This window comes from Maniola hyperantus, chromosome 15 (assembly GCF_902806685.2).
Source record: "Maniola hyperantus chromosome 15, iAphHyp1.2, whole genome shotgun sequence".
Taxonomy (NCBI): Eukaryota; Metazoa; Arthropoda; class Insecta; order Lepidoptera; family Nymphalidae; genus Maniola; species Maniola hyperantus.
Window position 1 is genome coordinate 9,414,339 of NC_048550.1, and position 18,302 is coordinate 9,432,640.

At 37.7% G+C, this 18,302-nt stretch overlaps 1 protein-coding gene across 1 annotated transcript in view; it reads left to right on the plus strand.

Moving 5' to 3' along the window:
* LOC117988679 (serine-protein kinase ATM-like) overlaps positions 1-18,272 on the plus strand; it is a 33,577-nt gene extending 15,305 nt beyond the window's left edge. The window contains exons 15-36 of the mRNA XM_034975846.2: positions 124-295; positions 446-686; positions 1,086-1,324; positions 1,549-1,817; positions 2,517-2,727; positions 3,338-3,626; positions 4,237-4,707; positions 5,023-5,224; positions 5,617-5,782; positions 6,034-6,140; positions 6,490-6,597; positions 7,582-7,820; positions 8,069-8,284; positions 8,626-8,787; positions 9,450-9,556; positions 10,063-10,179; positions 10,410-10,511; positions 12,866-13,053; positions 13,881-13,987; positions 14,592-14,706; positions 16,068-16,204; positions 17,306-18,272. Of these exons, the coding sequence (XP_034831737.1) occupies positions 124-295; positions 446-686; positions 1,086-1,324; positions 1,549-1,817; positions 2,517-2,727; positions 3,338-3,626; positions 4,237-4,707; positions 5,023-5,224; positions 5,617-5,782; positions 6,034-6,140; positions 6,490-6,597; positions 7,582-7,820; positions 8,069-8,284; positions 8,626-8,787; positions 9,450-9,556; positions 10,063-10,179; positions 10,410-10,511; positions 12,866-13,053; positions 13,881-13,987; positions 14,592-14,706; positions 16,068-16,204; positions 17,306-17,559 (4,219 nt within the window). The 3' untranslated portion in view covers positions 17,560-18,272. The remainder of the gene's footprint in view (positions 1-123; positions 296-445; positions 687-1,085; positions 1,325-1,548; positions 1,818-2,516; positions 2,728-3,337; positions 3,627-4,236; positions 4,708-5,022; positions 5,225-5,616; positions 5,783-6,033; positions 6,141-6,489; positions 6,598-7,581; positions 7,821-8,068; positions 8,285-8,625; positions 8,788-9,449; positions 9,557-10,062; positions 10,180-10,409; positions 10,512-12,865; positions 13,054-13,880; positions 13,988-14,591; positions 14,707-16,067; positions 16,205-17,305) is intronic.
* Positions 18,273-18,302: the final 30 nt, after the last annotated feature.

Here is an 18,302-nt window from a genome sequence, read left to right on the forward strand (position 1 = left end):
TAAAATTTGTACCACAACGTTATGGCGTTGAAGAAATCTCAATAAGATTTATTCGACCGCGTAGTAACTTTTCTACTTTCTTTTTGTCCAATGGGACATCCAGTAATCACTTTACTTTTTCAGCCACGACACCCTTTCAAGAATGTATAGTTTTTTGAAACAAAACCGAGAGTATGTGAAAGGACTTTACGCAGATATAAATAGAAACGGTTTTTCTGAAATTTGTCAAACTAGTTTAGTACATCAAGTTATTCTTTCTTTGAATAACATCCTGAAAAATGCTACCGAGGAGAAGGTAAATCCGTTTAAAGATATTTATTTCAAAAAAAATTGGTATGTTTTACTCCATAGCGAGCGAAGCGAAGAACTTATTTTCGCTCGATTAGGTTCATATTCCTTTCACTTAAAAAACATTTATAATAATGAATTTGGTCTATTCCCTCAGATCATAATCGACGCTTGTAACTGCCTAGCAGAAATCGGTACTTATGACATCAAAACGCTTGTGACAGTACCACCCATGGATACAACAAAAATTTTAAACTTGAATCCTAAGCAGTATTTTGCGCAAACAGTGATATCGTGCCTCACGGAGCATCTTTTTAACGAGGATCCAACCGTGAGCAATAAGGTCACCAAAGCTTTGTGTTGGATCTTGAAATTCCGCGATGGTCAAGCAGCTTTAGGTGAGTCATTTTACTTCATCGATAATCTCTTCAAACGCTTTTTATACAGAGGCTAGCAGCGTAAGTGTTGCACGGACATATATTTTGACAAAAACGGTCTAGCCTTTTTTCACACAAAAGACGACCGTCTTTTGTACATAAGGGCAGGACCGTTTTTTCCAGTATCTCTATTCATTTCTGTCGCATAGAAAATCGTTCACTAACGAAAAAAGATGGATTACAATTGCCCGCACTCTACGATATTGCGGACGACTGTTGTAAGCGATCTTACTCGCTTTAGCCAACGATACCCCTGAGGGACAGAAAGGGACAGAGACATGGGACAATGCGGCTCCGATGAAGTACGCTAGTACGTGAACTAAATTAGTAAATTAACTTAAAATTTTGTACGCTTTTTAGAACTCATGGATGCCAACACAGAAATTTTGCAATTTCTCGTAACACCGAGCTGCGAAAATTTTGTTGATTACAAAATTAATAATGTTAAATTTGACATATGCAAGTCAATCGATTATTGGATACCGATCAACAACGAAAGTCACTCACAATGGGTTATTCGCATAACTATGGCCTTACTAGATCTATTAGGGTCCAGTGTGAAATTCATTATTTTTCTGCGAGCTTTGTGTGTCCTAAAGGTAAGATCTTGGACATATTTTATTGCTGTTTTATAAGCTTCTAATAATTGGTTCTAATTAGTTTCTCATAGCATATGGCAGAACAGTTGAATTTGAACTCATTCGCTTTGTTTTCATGAGTACTTTTCAAGAAATACAATAACAAGAGCTTTATGATGGAGATGGAAGGTCACTAGGACTCCCTAATAACAGAATAAAATATTATCTAATAAAATAAATTTTAGCCGACAATCTGTGGAAAAATTTTGCCTTCTCTTATGGGGTTAGTACTCGACTGTGCCACCGATACGCACGTGGAAGTATTCGAAAAGCAAATTAATGAAGTCTTCAAGTACATTTGGAACTTAAGCTTCAATGACAGCTTCGACAGCAGCGAAGTTGACGGCGGTACCAAAATATCTACCAAAATAAACCACGACCAGAAGATGATTGTTCAGAACTTGTTGGATGTAGTAGATTTTCTGCGCATGCAGAGAAATCATTACAAGTCTCAGTAAGTCATACAAACATTTTAAAAAATGTTTTCAAATAACCTTTATTACTTTTTTTTTGCATACACCTTTTCTGTTTTATTCCTCTCGTAAACCGATTGTATGCACCGCATGTCCAAAATCTAGGAGGACTTTAAAAAAGGCAAAACTCCTAACGGTTCGGATCGTTTACTGCGAAATTACAACTTCAAACGTCAAACTTCGAAAATCATGAATTCGATAAGCTCGAACCGGCGCTTCACGTGTGATCCAAGAGTTTAACATGGGTCATTTTGAGATGGGACAGTAAAAAAATTCGTAGAAAAATACCCGCGCCACACATCCTACCGATTTGTTAACATTCTGTTGAATTAGACTTATTTTTAAACATAAGAATAACTATGTAAAAGATTATGTAAAACTCTTAACCACCACAGCTCTATCATTGACATTAATTCTGACTCTTTGTATAGGTTTCGGGAAAACATCTTTGCATATTGGAAGTCTTGAGTAGGAAGTATTATCTGTAATCTTATTGATGTTTGTATTTTTATTTTGTCACATATGTTTGTAAATGTTGTATTAACTTATAATTGGCGACTACATTTAGTAAGTAATATTTTCAGAATTAAGTTTTTTTAAAAAATGTATTAGTGTAAGTAGCCGTTAGTTAATTTAATAAATAAAAATAAAAATAAAATAAAATGTATTATCCATTTCAGCACAAGAGGGCGAACAGCAGATACTTTAAACTATCTGAATCTCGATTACTTGTGGGTCTCCTGGGGCGCTGCGGTGACTGAGCGCAGTCTAGCGGCCTTATACTACGGTGAATTATGGGCCTCTGCTAAAAATGGCAACGTGCCACCGTCTTCACCCGAGGCCACTACTGCGCTAGACAACGGGGAACATGTGCAGAAAATATTTAGAAGGGTAAGTAGAGTCCTGTGAGCAATCTTTTTAGCCCCTCTGAACCACGCGGAGAGTTGAATCACCCAATAAACGATCTTGAACTTGCCCGTGCTTGCGTGTGCGGGGATTTCATTCCACTGATACCTGAAATTTGCGTTCTGTGCATCGAAGCGCTACCACATTCAGAGCAGCCATAAAGATTGCTGAGGGCTATACATTCTAGGTTCCAGTATTATTGCTGTAATCGCTATTATCTACAGTATCTAATACTGCAGGTTGCATCTAGATCAGCAGCATCTTCTTCACAATTTTTTTTAATCTTTAGAAATTGCGTGGATTATTTAGATACTAATTCTTGTCAACTATCTTCGATATTTTTGGACGTTTCTAAACACCTAAACATTATGCATTAAAAATTAAAAACTCGTTAATTACACAAACTTCTGGAATTTTGTTATCCTATTTGGACAACCAAAGCAATCTCAGATGTTGTTCAGAGGAGACAATAAAGGTCGGTCTTCCTTGGGTAGAGTTGAAGCATAACCGATAACGATAGTATTCGTTTTGAGAAGAGTTTACCCTCTGTCCTAAAGAAGGGACATGATTTTATGACGATTCAATTTGGTTCCAGTGTTTTGTATCGATAGGTGAAATGGACGCAATAGACGGTTGCGGCAACGCTCACCTAACGAGCGAGCGCGAAAAACGCAAACACCTCATTCACACCGGCCAATTTTCCGATGCACTATTCTTACACGATATTGCCCTCTCGCGGGGAGCTCCCGACGAAGATATCCTTTATGGGGCTATTACTTCACTCCACAAATCGGGCATGCATCACCTCGCTTTGCGATATATTAAATCTTATCCGGAAAATGAGGAGTTGGACGATGTTAAGTACGACTGTTTGTCCTATTTAGGTGAGTTCCTCGAATATGACTTTTTATTCATTTATTCAGATACAAGTTAGCCCTTGCATGCAATCTCATCTGGTAGTAAATGGTGATGCAGTCTAAGATGGAAGCGAGCTAACCTGGAAAGGGTATGGCAGTTTTTATTAAACCCATACCTTTTTGGTTTCTATACGGTATCGCACCGGAACGCTAAATGGCTTGGCTTTGCCGGTGTCTACTGGAAAAGCCGTGTCGCCAAGCCGGTAACTAGTCTCGACTCCTACCACTAACCAGTGACACCCTATTCAAAAATATTAATATGAGCTTTAATAACGGTACTAGCCCGCTATTCTTATGTTGTATGTTGATTAAGGTAGAGGTTCCCTGGTGCATATGAACGCATCACATACACGCTACGTACAAGTACAGAAGTCTAAAACTATTGAAATATAGTGTGCAGGCAGGCTTGTTACGCAGCATGTATGTTAAACTTTCACCTTTAAAGTATCTACCCCGTGCACGTCTTATTAAAGTTTATGAATAGGGGCGTAAACTTTGGTGTAAATAAAAATTGAAACTATGATTTTGATTCTAGAACCTCTACACAAACTTAAATCATATTGTTTTGTATTTCTAGGCGATTGGAGTGATTTCGTTGACACACAAGAGTTAGAAGAAAAATCTAAAAGGGGACTCTGTAGGCAAGATCCTATAATCAAAGCGATACGTTACGCGTGCCTAAAAGATTGCATGAATTTGCGAACGACCATAGAAGCGGAAACGAAACTCGAAAAGCCTTTGAATAGAGCCAAACTGGCCACTGCGAGGTTATGTCGGAGCCTCAACATGGAAAACTGTCAAAACGTGTACCGAATCGTGTCAAATTTACATTTGTTTCGCGATATTGAGACTTATTTTTCTGTCAGATGCGGTAAAATGACCGTTCCAGTACTCTTGAATGAGTGGAGAATTGAGAATCTCCCAACCTTTAACGATTTTAATTATCTCGAAGCCTTAATATCTCAACGGAGCTTGATGTTGGAGCATATTTCCAAAAACGATTTTTCATCTTTGCCCAAAGTTGACGACTTACAGTTACAATATGCGGGTAAGTAAAAAACTTACACAGGCCTTTTAAGTTTGTGGATTTACCTAGGTTATTTGAATTTGAAATAGATAGCGTGCTTGCCTTTTGATTTTTTTTTGTTATGTTGCTTATGCGGCTTTTCCTGAGGGTGCAAGTTAACATAATATTATGTTTTCCCATCATAAAAGTTAGTATAATATTATATTCGCCTTCAAAATGCAGACTACTTTTGTGCCGTATATCAAAATCGTACGATTGTCGTACGATGTGAAAGCCTTTCTTTATAACATTAAGTGGGGGATTTGTGCAGAGATTTATAGAAAAATTGGGTTTTAGAATTCGGCCTATCAAATCAAAGAATTCAAATGGCTCAGCGACTGGTAGCGGCCGTGAAGCATGACGAAACGACGAGCCAAGTTGCTCTATTGGAGAGCCAAATATCGTGGGCTAAAGGACATAAGGACATAGCGCTGTCTTTGCTTAATGAGATTGTTACAAAGGAATCCGAAAATCAGCGGCTCAATGCGATGTCGTTACGGTAACAATGTTTTGCATGATTTAGAAAATAAGCAACAAACTTAATTGTATCTGAAAAAAGTAGAAGTCTTCTTTGACGTTGTGGCATATTAGCTACGATTAAATTATTTAAAACTAAATAAAATTCAAACTGTTATTAAATTTAAATCTAATAATTAAGAGAATCACTAACAAATTCATACACTTTCATTGTCCAAATGCTCAAAGGTTTGTTAAAAATACAGTTGAAAATTCATAAAATTTTAATGCTTCTCTTAAATTTTGATTGGCCAATAACGAGACGTGAAACATCATTTTATTTACCACATACATCACAATTGGGAGAGTCCCTTGTCCTCATTAAATGTTTAAACTTATCTAATGAAAATTTTGTACTTTTGTCTGTAAATAAAGGCAATACGGGCTATGGATGGCGGAATGCAAACGTGAGAACGGCAAAGACATTATACACAAGTATTTAGAAAGCAGTCTAAAGACATTGAGCTATAATGACGACTTGGTGACAAGGCTCAAAATTTACTCCGACATTGCTAAATTTGCTGACGCAGAATACACACAGGTATTTTTTTAAATAATTAATACTACAGTATGCGGCCGAAAATATTGTACATCGACCTTTAGAAAGAGATAGCGCTTTCGTAGAGCTTTATCTCTGTCGTTGAAACCGACAAAACATCAAATAGGTATAAGTGATAGAGACAACGCTCTATTATTATTATCTAATATTTCTTGCCGGCTACTCTACTTACTATATTATAGGTGTATCACTTAACTGAGATCTGAACTGAATAAAACATGATATTCTTTCAGGTAGTTGATTATATGAACTCGTCCGTTTTCGAGAATAAAGTGAAATGTATGGAAAACATGGAGGATACAGCAGCGTCATTGGTGCAATCACAAAACAATCTGACAAGGTACAAATAGCTAAAGTTGTGCAAATTCTATTGGGTCTTACCACCGTCTACCGTACCGTATCTTAGGTAAATCCACCTAGTGGGGCATCTTCCAATGCTGCGCTTGCGGTGCGGGCTCGCCATTCCAACACCTTGGGACCCCAACGTCTATCGGTTTTTGAACTATGTGTACTGCCAATTGTCACTTCAGCTTCATCAATAAGCTCGGTTACTCTAGTTCTCCTACGAATCTCCTCATTTCTGATTTTATCACGTAGATTAACTATTTTTTTACTACAAGTCTATTAGATAATATGTAAATATTATTAAGAGACTTTATTTTGCATACTTTGTTTACTTTATTTTGCAGGGATGAAAAGAAGGCATTAATGACAAGCAACGCATTTAGTCGTCTTGACAAAGCAGAAATCGACAATACAAGGGCTGAAAAAGAAAGCGCTCTGAAGTTAGCCATGAGGTAGGCAATTAAAAGAACCGGACAATAGTGAGTTAGATTTGCCCACCCAGGATACTGTATCTTGCAACGAAATTTGTGAACGGATATTTAGAAATTAATTTACCACCTCAAATAAATCTTTTTTTCTAGAACTGCATGAATAACTTTGTTTGTATTTTTTGTATGTGGTGATTATTTCTATAACTAGAACCTATTATTAGCTTCTAGTTATTTAATTTTTGAGATTATAATAGGTTAAATTAAGCTGTTGGTTTTCCAAATAAAATAAAATAAAATAAATAACTGTTGAACCAGTTACAACTCGCTTGTTTGTCGGAGTATGCCTGACTAGTTTTGAACCCGGCCGTGGTCTTTATTCAATGGCCCAGTGTACGCGACGCGGCGCCCAGGAGGACTGCGTGACGCGCTGGTTGCATATAATAATCATCATCATTATCAATCGATAGACGTCCACTTTTGGACATAGTAGGTCTCTTGTAGGGACTTCCAACGTAGTGCTTTCCGGTGCGAGGTCGCCATTCTACCACCTTGGGCCCCAGCCTCTATCGTTTCTCGAACTATGTGCCCTGCTCATTGCCACTACTATTATAAAGTAAAGTAAAATATTCTTTATTGTACACCAAAACCATAACAATAAAAATATAACAAAGATGTTTGCAAGTACAATAGCCGGCCCTATCGCTAAAATAGCAATCTCTTTCAGTCAACCTTAAGGTAGAGCATATAATAAAAATTAAAGAAAGCGGAAGGGGTGTACTAATTAAATAAAGTAAATACACATAATATACATATGTATATGTATAAAAATAAATATATAACAGTAACTAAGAGAGAGGAATATACGACAGATAAGTGGAATAAAAAATAAAAATAAATAATTAAACACATCCAATTGAGGATAAATAAAATAATTTAATTAAAATTTTAAATATAAAATAAAATTTTGTTTTGAAAATAGATTATAATATTATAATGTAATTCCAGGTACTACCTATTATCTTTATCGCAGTGTGATGAAAGTAATTTGTCGGTATTCCGAGTGATATCCTTATGGGTGGACAACCCTGGCCTCAACTTAGAAGAAAAAGATTCGGATAGCGGTCCCCTCGGAAAACTCCTCCACGCTATCCCTTCATGGAAGTTCATTACTGTACTACCGCAGCTTGCTCCTAGATTGACAAACGAAAATACCTCATTTGCTTGCCATTTAAAGCAAATTATAAGTAAGTTGATCGTATTAATATTTAGAAAGTTACTTTTCATATGAAATATCAAAAAAAAATATATAAGATAAATAAACACTAAGTATTTTCTCTTTGACCATGTTAACTTGTAGATTGGGGACAGCGGGCATTTGTAGGTAAAGAATAATTTTATTACCAAAAAAGATTAGGAATGCCTTCTGCATTCTTAATTTTCGATATGTACATAGTTTCCTAAATGTTTATTAGAATTTATTCCTTTTCATTAGAAACATGTGCGATCCAGCATCCGCATCACACGCTGCCGATTCTTTTCAACCTGAAAAACTCTGACAAAGACCAGAACATTCGCAGCGCAGGCGAAAGTTCCCAAACAAACTCTCAAGAGCCGCGAATACTTGCGGCCACTGCGCTTATTCGCGAGGTGGCGACTGGGAGTGACGAGTTAGCAAGAATTGTTGCGCAAATGGAGCTCATCTGTGATGGTAATTGTTATGTTTGCACATATTAAACCATTCAGCTTGAGTGAAAGCTCGCAATCTTTCAAGAGCCGCGCATACTTGCGGCCTGTGGCGAGTGGGAGTGACGAGTTAGCAAGAATTGTTGCGCAAATGGAGCTCATCTGTGATGGTAATTGTTTGTTTGCTCATTTTAAACCATTCAGCTTGAATGAAAGCTCACAATTTTTGCATGCCAAATATCAGCCCGATCCGTCCAGTAATTTGAGCTGTGCGTTGATAGATCAGTCAGTCACCTTTTCCTTTTATATATTTAGATTACAAAATAATTGATAATTTATTTTCGATAATGTACTCAATGTTTACAGCTACAATAAAGTTTGCGTACTACGTGCCGGAGTCCAAGGACACGAGGCCACAAAACATACCACGGTCTCAATCTATATCCCATCTGTGCGACCTTAACGCCATACCCATTCCCACTGACAATATACCCATTCGTAAGGACTTTGACTACTCCAAGCTAAGCAGTAAGTTATTAGCATTTATTCTTTTGTTTTTAGCAACTTCTAAAAATGGCTTATTACAATATGTTTAAGGCTTATATTTGTGTCTACTAGATGATGATCGTGACTTCCGCGTGGATATAGATTTTTAAAATCCCGCGGGAACTCGTAGCCTATGTGTTAGTAGGGATCATGACTACTAGTCAAATCAGCGACTTTTTATCACAAAACGCTGGCTTAGTAAGGGAGCTTGTACACACAGATGTGACGTCATAAACGTTTCACGTAATTTGACTTACTTTTTTTAGTTAAATCGATAATTTTAAATGGTTAGCAAATTTAAAACTAACAGCGGATGTGGATTCTACGAATTTTGGCAGACTCTCTATTTAATAGTTTCTAAGAAATAATCTATTTTTGACATAGTCATAATCTTAATTCAGGGATAAGCTTTCTCCTTTCCAAAATTTCCCCAAAATCAGTTCAGTCTGTGGCGTGAAGGAATAACAAACATCCAAACCTTCACATTGATAATATTAGAAAGATTATATTAATTTAAGCGATTCATTATAATAAAGTTTTATTAGAAATGATCACTAAAAACCATACTTATTAATATTATTCGAAATTGCATTATTTCCAATTATTGAGAGATTTATTGAGATTTTTTTTGCAACTTGTTTTAGCTCTGTCGTCATTTGATAAGCATTTCGAGCTGGTTGGAGGTATCAATTATCCGAAGAAAATATCATGTCTAAGTTCTGATGGAGGAAAGAGAATCTTGCTCGTAAAGGTATAGTATAGATTTGATTTGATTTGTTACTACACACAAATAAAAGATATGAAATGTCTGGCTCGGGGCCAATTTGAACAGGCTGTGGTGCTGAGCGGAGGGCACAAAGGTAGCAGGACACACTTGCCGCTTTTCACCGCTCTTCTACGCTCCACTCAGTTCCGCGTCAGTGGAAATGCACCCGCACCCGTAGCTATTCCATTTACCCAGCCGTGAATGGAACCCCAGCCTTCCAACTTGTAAGGCCACTGCACTAGGAGATCTTTAATCACAATCCCACTTCTGATAACAAAGTACACTACGAAAGTAATGTACATCGTCATTTAGAAGGAGATAGCAGATTTGTAGAGCATTGTCCCTGTCATTGAGACCAACAAAACGTCATATAGGTATGAGTGACAAGAGAGTGACAACGCTCTACAATGCCGAAATGTCATTCTAAAGACCGATGTACATTACTTTCTGCCGCGTACTATACATATTTCTTCCATTTTGCTAATTTTCAGGGAGAGGATGACCTAAGACAAGATGCAGTGATGCAGCAAGTGTTCAATATCGTGAACTCTTTACTGGAGAACAGTCCTATCACATACAGGAATAAATTGCATATTCGTACTTACAAGGTAAGAATATCTTTGCAGTTTTTGTTGAAACATCATAATCGGGATATTTCTATGTCATAAATAAATTCCTTCTTAGGAACTATTAAATAGAGGGTTTTTCGTAAAATCCACGAACGCTGTTAGTGTTAAGTTTGCTAATCATTTTAAATTATATATGGATGCCATCAATAGATCCTATATTTTACATGCCGCTTTTACAATAGCATATTACTGAGCGATTTATTTTGTAGGTAGTTCCAATGTCTCGTCGTTCCGGAGTGTTGGAGTGGTGCGTGGGAACTATGCCTATAGGAGCCTACCTTGGCACTGCCCATCCAAAGTATAGACCTCAAGTAAGTTTGCATACCTTTAGCTATCCTCATACATAATTTTGTTTTGCAGTTGCTTATCTTCCTTCTTCTATCTACAAAAGGAAAAGCTGACTGACTGGGCTAGAACTACTGGACGGATCGGACTGAAATTTGGCATGTAGATAGCTATTATGACGTAGACATCCACTAAAAAAGGATTTTTGAAAATTCAATCCCTAAAGGGATAAAACAGGGGTTTGAAATTTGTGTAGTCCACCTGGACGAAGTCGCGGGTATAAGCTAGTCTAAACATATAAAAGGAAAAGGTGACTGACTGATCTATCAACGCACGGAGTTCAATTTTTAATATAAACAGATTAATTTCTGCGGGAAAATATCTTTTATGTTGAAAAAATTCAAAACATTTGTCGTTTACGCCTTGTGACGTCATTAATCGCCTACCGTACAGCGTGACGTTAATAATTAATTATGTTAAAAATAACGAAAGAACTATATTTTTTAATCTCTTTAATAATGAGTTCTAGCTCCATAAACTACCGCTATACATGTAGCATACAGGCCAATAATACATACAAACTTACATTCATACTAACACATGTACCTACTACATTCAAGACACTGTCGATGTCGTCTCGAGTCTCACCCCACGCAGTGTGCGTGGGACGGTAATCGTACTGAGGCAGGCAGTCGCAGGCAGTCGGGCTCGAACCACAGAGTACTTTGTAATATATGAAATAGAGACCAAACTTCGAGCCTAAAATTGGAAATGCATCACAAGCGCCCCTAGATTTGAAATTTGGAACTATAGTGATTGAATCTATATCTACGTATATATGTAATATATACGTATATATGTAATATATACGTAGATATAGATATATAGTATATAGTACCTATGGTACTATATACATTTATACGTATAATATAGGTACGTAGGTACTAGGTACCTATATTATCCTACTTTCTTATTATTATTCTAGATTTGGGTTACTTGGCTGATTTTTCAATCGTCAAATAACGATGGATTTTTGATTTTGTGAGTTTTATTTGACGATTGAAAAAATCAGCCCTGAATAAAACAAAGTTATTTTTAAAATAATGTAGGTTATATTATTTTCTATACTTAATGAAAACAAAATTGATTATTTACATCGTAAAATGTTTTGCTGATGACATGACTACACTATAATTTACACTAGAAGTAACTTTAATACACTAAATATGCACTAAAAGTTTAATACAATGAATAAAATACACTGACTATACCTACTAACAAATCCTGTCTAGTGTTCCACGCGCAGAACAAAGACAGTAAACAGTTGCGCAAATATCACTGTAATGAACCTGACCGCATGAACTAAAGCCCAACTTAAAGGCCTCAGGCAAATTCACATTTCGCACGTACCAAAAATCTTAGATTAGGTTATTTAATCCAAAAAATACAACACAACTCACGCGTCCGACATTTTCATCACAGACCAATAACATGATTTTCATTTATTGACTTTTGTTGTTTTTGTCAATGACCAGTGCTGCCAGTGTGATTTAGCAGAAATTCAACTAAATAAAGATAAATTCAAAATATTTTATTTTTAACTTCTTAGAAAGAACTACGAAAAAAGCTATACAAAAAAATTTATACTTAACTTCTTCTTTTTTTCTTCTATTCGGCTCTTTATACCGTCGTTTTGTGATTCGCAAAGATTCCGTCAATGTATATTTAGTAGAGAAACAACGTGATAATTGTTATTTTACTTTTTCTTTTCTTTTGAATACAAGTTAATTACTTTTAATAAAAAATTAAATATAAAATAACGCTTTTAATAAAAGCTACCTACTACTTTAGTTGTTTTTTTTGTGCTGGTATAATCATGGAATGAGACATACCGCCATCTATTGACGACATTGGAAAACATACGCAGCACTACTGCCCTCTGAACTTGAATTTTTGAATTACTTGATTATAATACTGCTAAATTAAAAATACTTGTTAAATAAGTAACAACCCATAATTTTGCGTACTATCTAATTTTGCAGTATAGTACGCAATACATTTCCCTACTTTTTGATCTAAGTTTACGCACCCTGGGCTCGAACCGCCGCACAGTGAAGACGTGGATAGTGAGATGGTCGAGCCGATATTTATACACTATAATTAAATACTCATACATGAGTTACTACAATAGAAAATATCACATTATTTTCTTACTACAGTCCAAGACACTATTCCCGGTACGCTCGGTGAGGCGGGCACTTCGAATGGATACCAAAAATAACTGTCATTTTGTCTGGCACACGTCTTCCAGCGTCAATTTCATTGATAACTGATACCCGCACGCAAGTTACCTAAATATTATGCATATAATATTTTTCAGGACATCACACCATCAAAGGCGCGATTGAAGCTAAAAGATTGCCACGACAATAAAAGGCCCACGAAACGCAAGCTCGAAGTGTTCAACGCCATTCTGAAAGAATTTAGGCCCGTGTTCCACTACTTCTTCACGGAGCACTACCTCGATCCTGTCACGTGGTATGAACGACGACTCGCCTACACCAGAAGGTAACTTATATACTTACAATATATTTTTCCTCAACTAACTAACGGCCGAAATTAACAATCAATCTATCTGTAATCTGTTTCAAAAGACCATACAATTTTTGACAAATAACAACTCGCTACAGTGCGACAAGGCTATCTTGGCGAGTGGCGAAAATCGGAACTAACGTTGCCGTCAAGTGTTCCCTTGGTTCTTGTTTGAATATTCTAAGCCTTTGTTCTCCAACAGCGCCCCCCTGTCAATGTCATTCAAGTTCCAAGAGAGCCTTGTCGCTGTATACTAAACGGTATGTACAGGGCGACAAGGCTCTCTATATATGATGTATGTGATGTCCCCTGCCGTCATGTTGGCACCATTGCTTTACTATAGAAATATTTTTTTAGGGTCACGGATTTATACTAAAGCATAGATCCGTGCTTAGGGTTTATTATTGTGTGATTTGCAATGGTGCCAACGCAACATTATGTCAGGGAAAAGTTATAGTGAACGGTATGTAAGTAGGTAAGCTATCGACAGCAGCCCGATCCGTCAGTCATAGATCATTCATAGTCAGTTGATAGATCATTCAGTCACTTAGTCAGTCAGTCAGCTTTTTATTTTATATATTTAGATGAAATTCTGATACGTTTAAAAAACCAAACACAAGAACGTTTGAAACAAGAATAAAACACGCATAGCTTACGTTTCTCGGAAAAGGTTTTATCTTTATTTAAATGATAAATACTAGTTTTTTAGATTTTATATCTGAAAGTTGTAATACAAAAATAAACAATTCGTTATATATAATTTTATGGTATATTCTCATAATTATTTATTAATAAAATTTCAGTGTTGCCACGTCATCTATGGTGGGATACATATTAGGATTGGGCGACAGACATGTGCAAAATATTCTTATTGACAAGACTACTGCGGAAGTTATACATATTGATTTCGGTAAATAAAATATTAATATTTTTATATGATAACTAGATGATGCCCGCGACTTCGTACTTCGTACGTAAAAATCCCGTGGGAATTCTTTGACTTTCTGGGATGAAAAGTAGCGTATGTCCGTCCCCGGGATGTAATCTAACTCTGTATCTTTCATCAAAATCGGTTAAACTGTTGAGCCGTGAAAAGCTAGCAGACAGACATGTATGGATATACACGGTGCCTATTTATTTCTACACAAATCTCTACAGATGCTTGAAACTCAACGTTTTTCTGTATTTACATTTCGATAAGCCTTTACTGCACGCGCTGTCTCTCTTTCTTTAAAGCCAGCGCGTGCCAGACCTTCGTTATTTTATGACTATACTTTGACGTACGATTTTTGACACCTTTATAACCTATTATCTTCCAAAGCCACCATGTTCCAAACTTCATAGTCGCTGATCGTTCCTCCCTGTGTTGAGGACAATACGCAGAGAAACTTTCAGCTTTTATAAAATAACGAAGGTCTAGCACGCACTGGCTCTTAGTCCATTTTTTACAATGTAGTAAGTACTATCTGATATATACCCATAATTTGGCAAAATATGTGACTTGATATTTTCAGGCATTGCGTTTGACCAAGGGAAAGTGTTGCCTACGCCAGAGACTATTCCGTTCCGTTTGACGCAAGACATCGTTGCCGGCTTCGGATCCAGTGGCGTGGAGGGGAATTTCAGAAGGTACAGTCTGTTACCCAGGATTAAAAAGTTTTCACATGGTAAAAAAGATCGTGAAGCCGTGATAGTCTAGTGGTAAAGACGTCCTCGTCCCGAATAGAGTGTGTACCACTAGGTCACAGGTCTCCTTTAAGTATGACGCGGTGTCCTGCGTGAGCGACGAATACTACGCGACGTGAAAATTCATAATTTTGCTTTTTGACATGACTTTATTATTAATAATTGTCATTTTAATAATTTTTTGTAAGTATATTTATGTTAGTTAGTACTCGTAGTTTAATTAGTGTAATTGGGCTTTATGGCCGTTCTAATTAAATAATAAATAAATAAATAATAATAGTAGTTACGGCAGACTTCACTCACCTTTGATAATATTATGGAGCCGTGCCGCCAAGCGATTGAGCGTTCCGATACAATGCTGTGTAGAAACCAAAAGGCTATAATAAAAACTGTTATACCCCTTCCAGGTTAGCCCGCTTCCATCTTAGACTGCATCATCACTTACCACCGGGTGAGATTGCAGTCAAGGGCTAACTTGTATCTGAATTTTAAAAAAACTCTCAGGCATGCAGGTTTCCTCGCGATGTTTTCCTTCACTGTTAGAGCAAATGATATTTAATTTAGTTTAAACGCACATACCGCCGAAAAGTTGGAGATATGTCAGCGAGCCCTGGATTGTACCCCCGGGCCCCGACTGGAAGGCAGACGTAACCACTAGGCTATTTCAGACACCACTTATCAGTACCCTTATTATAAATGCGAAAGTGTGTACGTCATGTCGTCACGTCGCAACGGTGCAACGGATTGACGTGATTTTTTGCATGGGTATAGATAAAGACCTGGAGAGTGACATAGGCTACTTGTTATCCCGGCAAATCACAGCTCCCTGCATTTCTAAAAAACCTTATTCCACGCGGACGAAGTCGCGGGCATCAGCTAGTAATAAATATCTACCTAAGTAGAGTATTATTATTGCCACGACATCTCCGCTCGCGAGACGTCCGCTTGCCACTACGCCGTCATTATACACTACATTATACTAAAACATCCCAATTATATGAAAAGCTATGTTAAAATTTTACCTAACTAATAATAATATTATCTTCGGTTAATTTTGATACTAGAATGATATGACATCATCTCATATTGTACTCTTAACATTACGCTGGATTAAATTATAAAACGAGGAATTACATGTTATACATAATATTGCAAGCATTACTGAGATTGTGCACGTTACGTGGTTCATTAAAGTACAGTTTAACTTAGAGTTAGGAAGGACGACTTAGGAGTACTTAAAAGACTGTCATCTAAAAACCTATTTTTGGGAACCTTTTTGAAATCCTATTTTGTTCTGTATTTAGGTGCTGTGAGAAAACTTTACAGTTGCTTCGCGACAATCAGGAGACCTTGCTTACAATTTTGGAAGTTTTGCTGTGCGACCCTCTGTACCTGTGGATAGTGTCCACCTCCACCAAAGCGAAAGCCACCAATGCGCGAAGTAAGATCAAAATTAAAAGTCAAAGTCATAGTCAAAACGTTTATTCAAACTAGGTAAAATACGCTTTTTAATAGTTGGTTTGCATATTTTGTAAGATGATGATATAGTGGTGATAATTTTTACGCGAACTTAAAACTAAAGCTACGAGGGTTCCAAACGCGCCCAGGTCTGAGAAGAGCCCACAACAAACTCATTTATTATCACCCATCATCATCATCATCACCCATCACCGGCGCTCTACTGAGCACAAGTCTGAAAGAGAAGAGCTCGGGCCATAGCCCACACTGTCCAAGACTATCAATCAACAGACTTATCACTTTTTAATCCATCCTGATTATGTAGAAGTGATGGAGAGAGCTATGCTTGGAGTTTCTCTACATGATCAAATCAGGAATGAGGAGATCCGTAGGAGAACTGGAGTAACCGACATAGCTCAACGGGTTGCGTTGGAAGACCCCACACTAGATCCAGGCGGCGCAAGACCGTGGCGTGTGGAAGTCCCTACAAGAGACCTATGTCCAGCAGTGGACGTCTATTGGTTGATGATGATGATGATGATGATAGAACTCTCGGGCAGGCAGGTTTCCTCACGATGATTTCCTTCACTGTGAAGGAAAGGGACGCTTAATTGCTAGAAAAGCACATAACTCTGAAAAGTTAGAAATTCGTGTCCAGGACCGAACTCCCGAGCCCCCGAGTAGGAGACCGACAATGTCTGTCACCACTTCATGGATAATTTAAATGCGCTCTATTATTCTCATGCCTATAGGCCTTCCCTTAGTGAGCGCCACCACACCCTATCTTTAGCCGCTACGCTTACTAGTATGCGGTCTCCACTCGGAGACGAGAAGGACTTTTCGGCTTGAACGGCCATCGGAGGGAATATTGCTCATCGAACTTTAGAAAGAGATAACGGTTTCGTAGAGCGTTGTCTGTCGTTGAGACCGAAAAAACGTCACACAAATATGAGTGACAGAGACAACGCTCTACTAAGCTTAAATCTCTTTCTAGTTTGATTTGCAATCTTCGTGGCGAGTACTGTACAAGCATGCCACAAACTGCCACTTCAACTTACAAATGGGGTTTTTGTTTCTGGTTTAGGTAAACTCGCGCTCGGTGGCAAAGCAGCAAAAGGCGCAGCGGCAAGCGTCACCAAAGCGAGCGGGGCTGAAGGCGACGGAGCGGGCGGGCTGGCGGCGCGCGCCGTGCTCGCGGTGCGATGTAAGCTGTGCGGCGCGGAGGGCGGCGCGGCGGGCGGCGTGTCCGTGCAGGGCCACGTGGCGCGCCTCGTACACCAGGCCACGGACCCCGCCAACCTGTGCCGGCTCTTCCACGGGTGGCAGCCATACTTGTAATTTGAGAACTTTAAAAAAACAAGACTAACGGTCTTGTTTTTTTTTCAATTCAAAAAAAAAAGTAAATTTTTAAAAAGCCCGAAAATTTAAAAAAACATTAGTGAACTGTGTAACCTCTACGCGCCGTTAAAATAAAACTTTTTTGAACGAACGAACGTTACCTACTAAGTTTCACCTTGCGAGAACGTTTCCGATAATGCGCCCTAAAAAAAGATTAACTTCTACGAAGATCACATTGTTCACCAAGGGTGTGTATTTAACTCAGAATAAGGACCGTTAGAAGTAGCCCTATTGTGACACTTACTGTTAGAGCGAGATAGCTAAATGCATTTAAGCTCTTGTTAGAACGTGACAAAATGATTGTTTTGTCCTTATCACCGTGGCCACTTTTTTTTTGTTTGTCAAAATGTATTTGTACGTGAGTATTTGACAAACAACGTGAAGTGTAGAAGGAATGACATTTCACAAGTAAGAAAATCTGCTTGAGCGAGAGGGACTGAAGGGGCCATGCTAGTTGCAAATCTGGACATATCTGTGGTATTTAAACGAAATTTAAAATAGTTTTTTTAAAATTGGGTTGCTAAAAGTTAGAACCAAGGAGTGTAGTATGACTCATATGAGTGCAATGCAGTGCAGCCAGTAAGACGTACATATATAAATGAAGACTAATTCTCATTTTAAATTACGTGAAAAATAAATATTTTGGTATTTGATTTATTTGGTGTTTTATTTAAACTAGATAG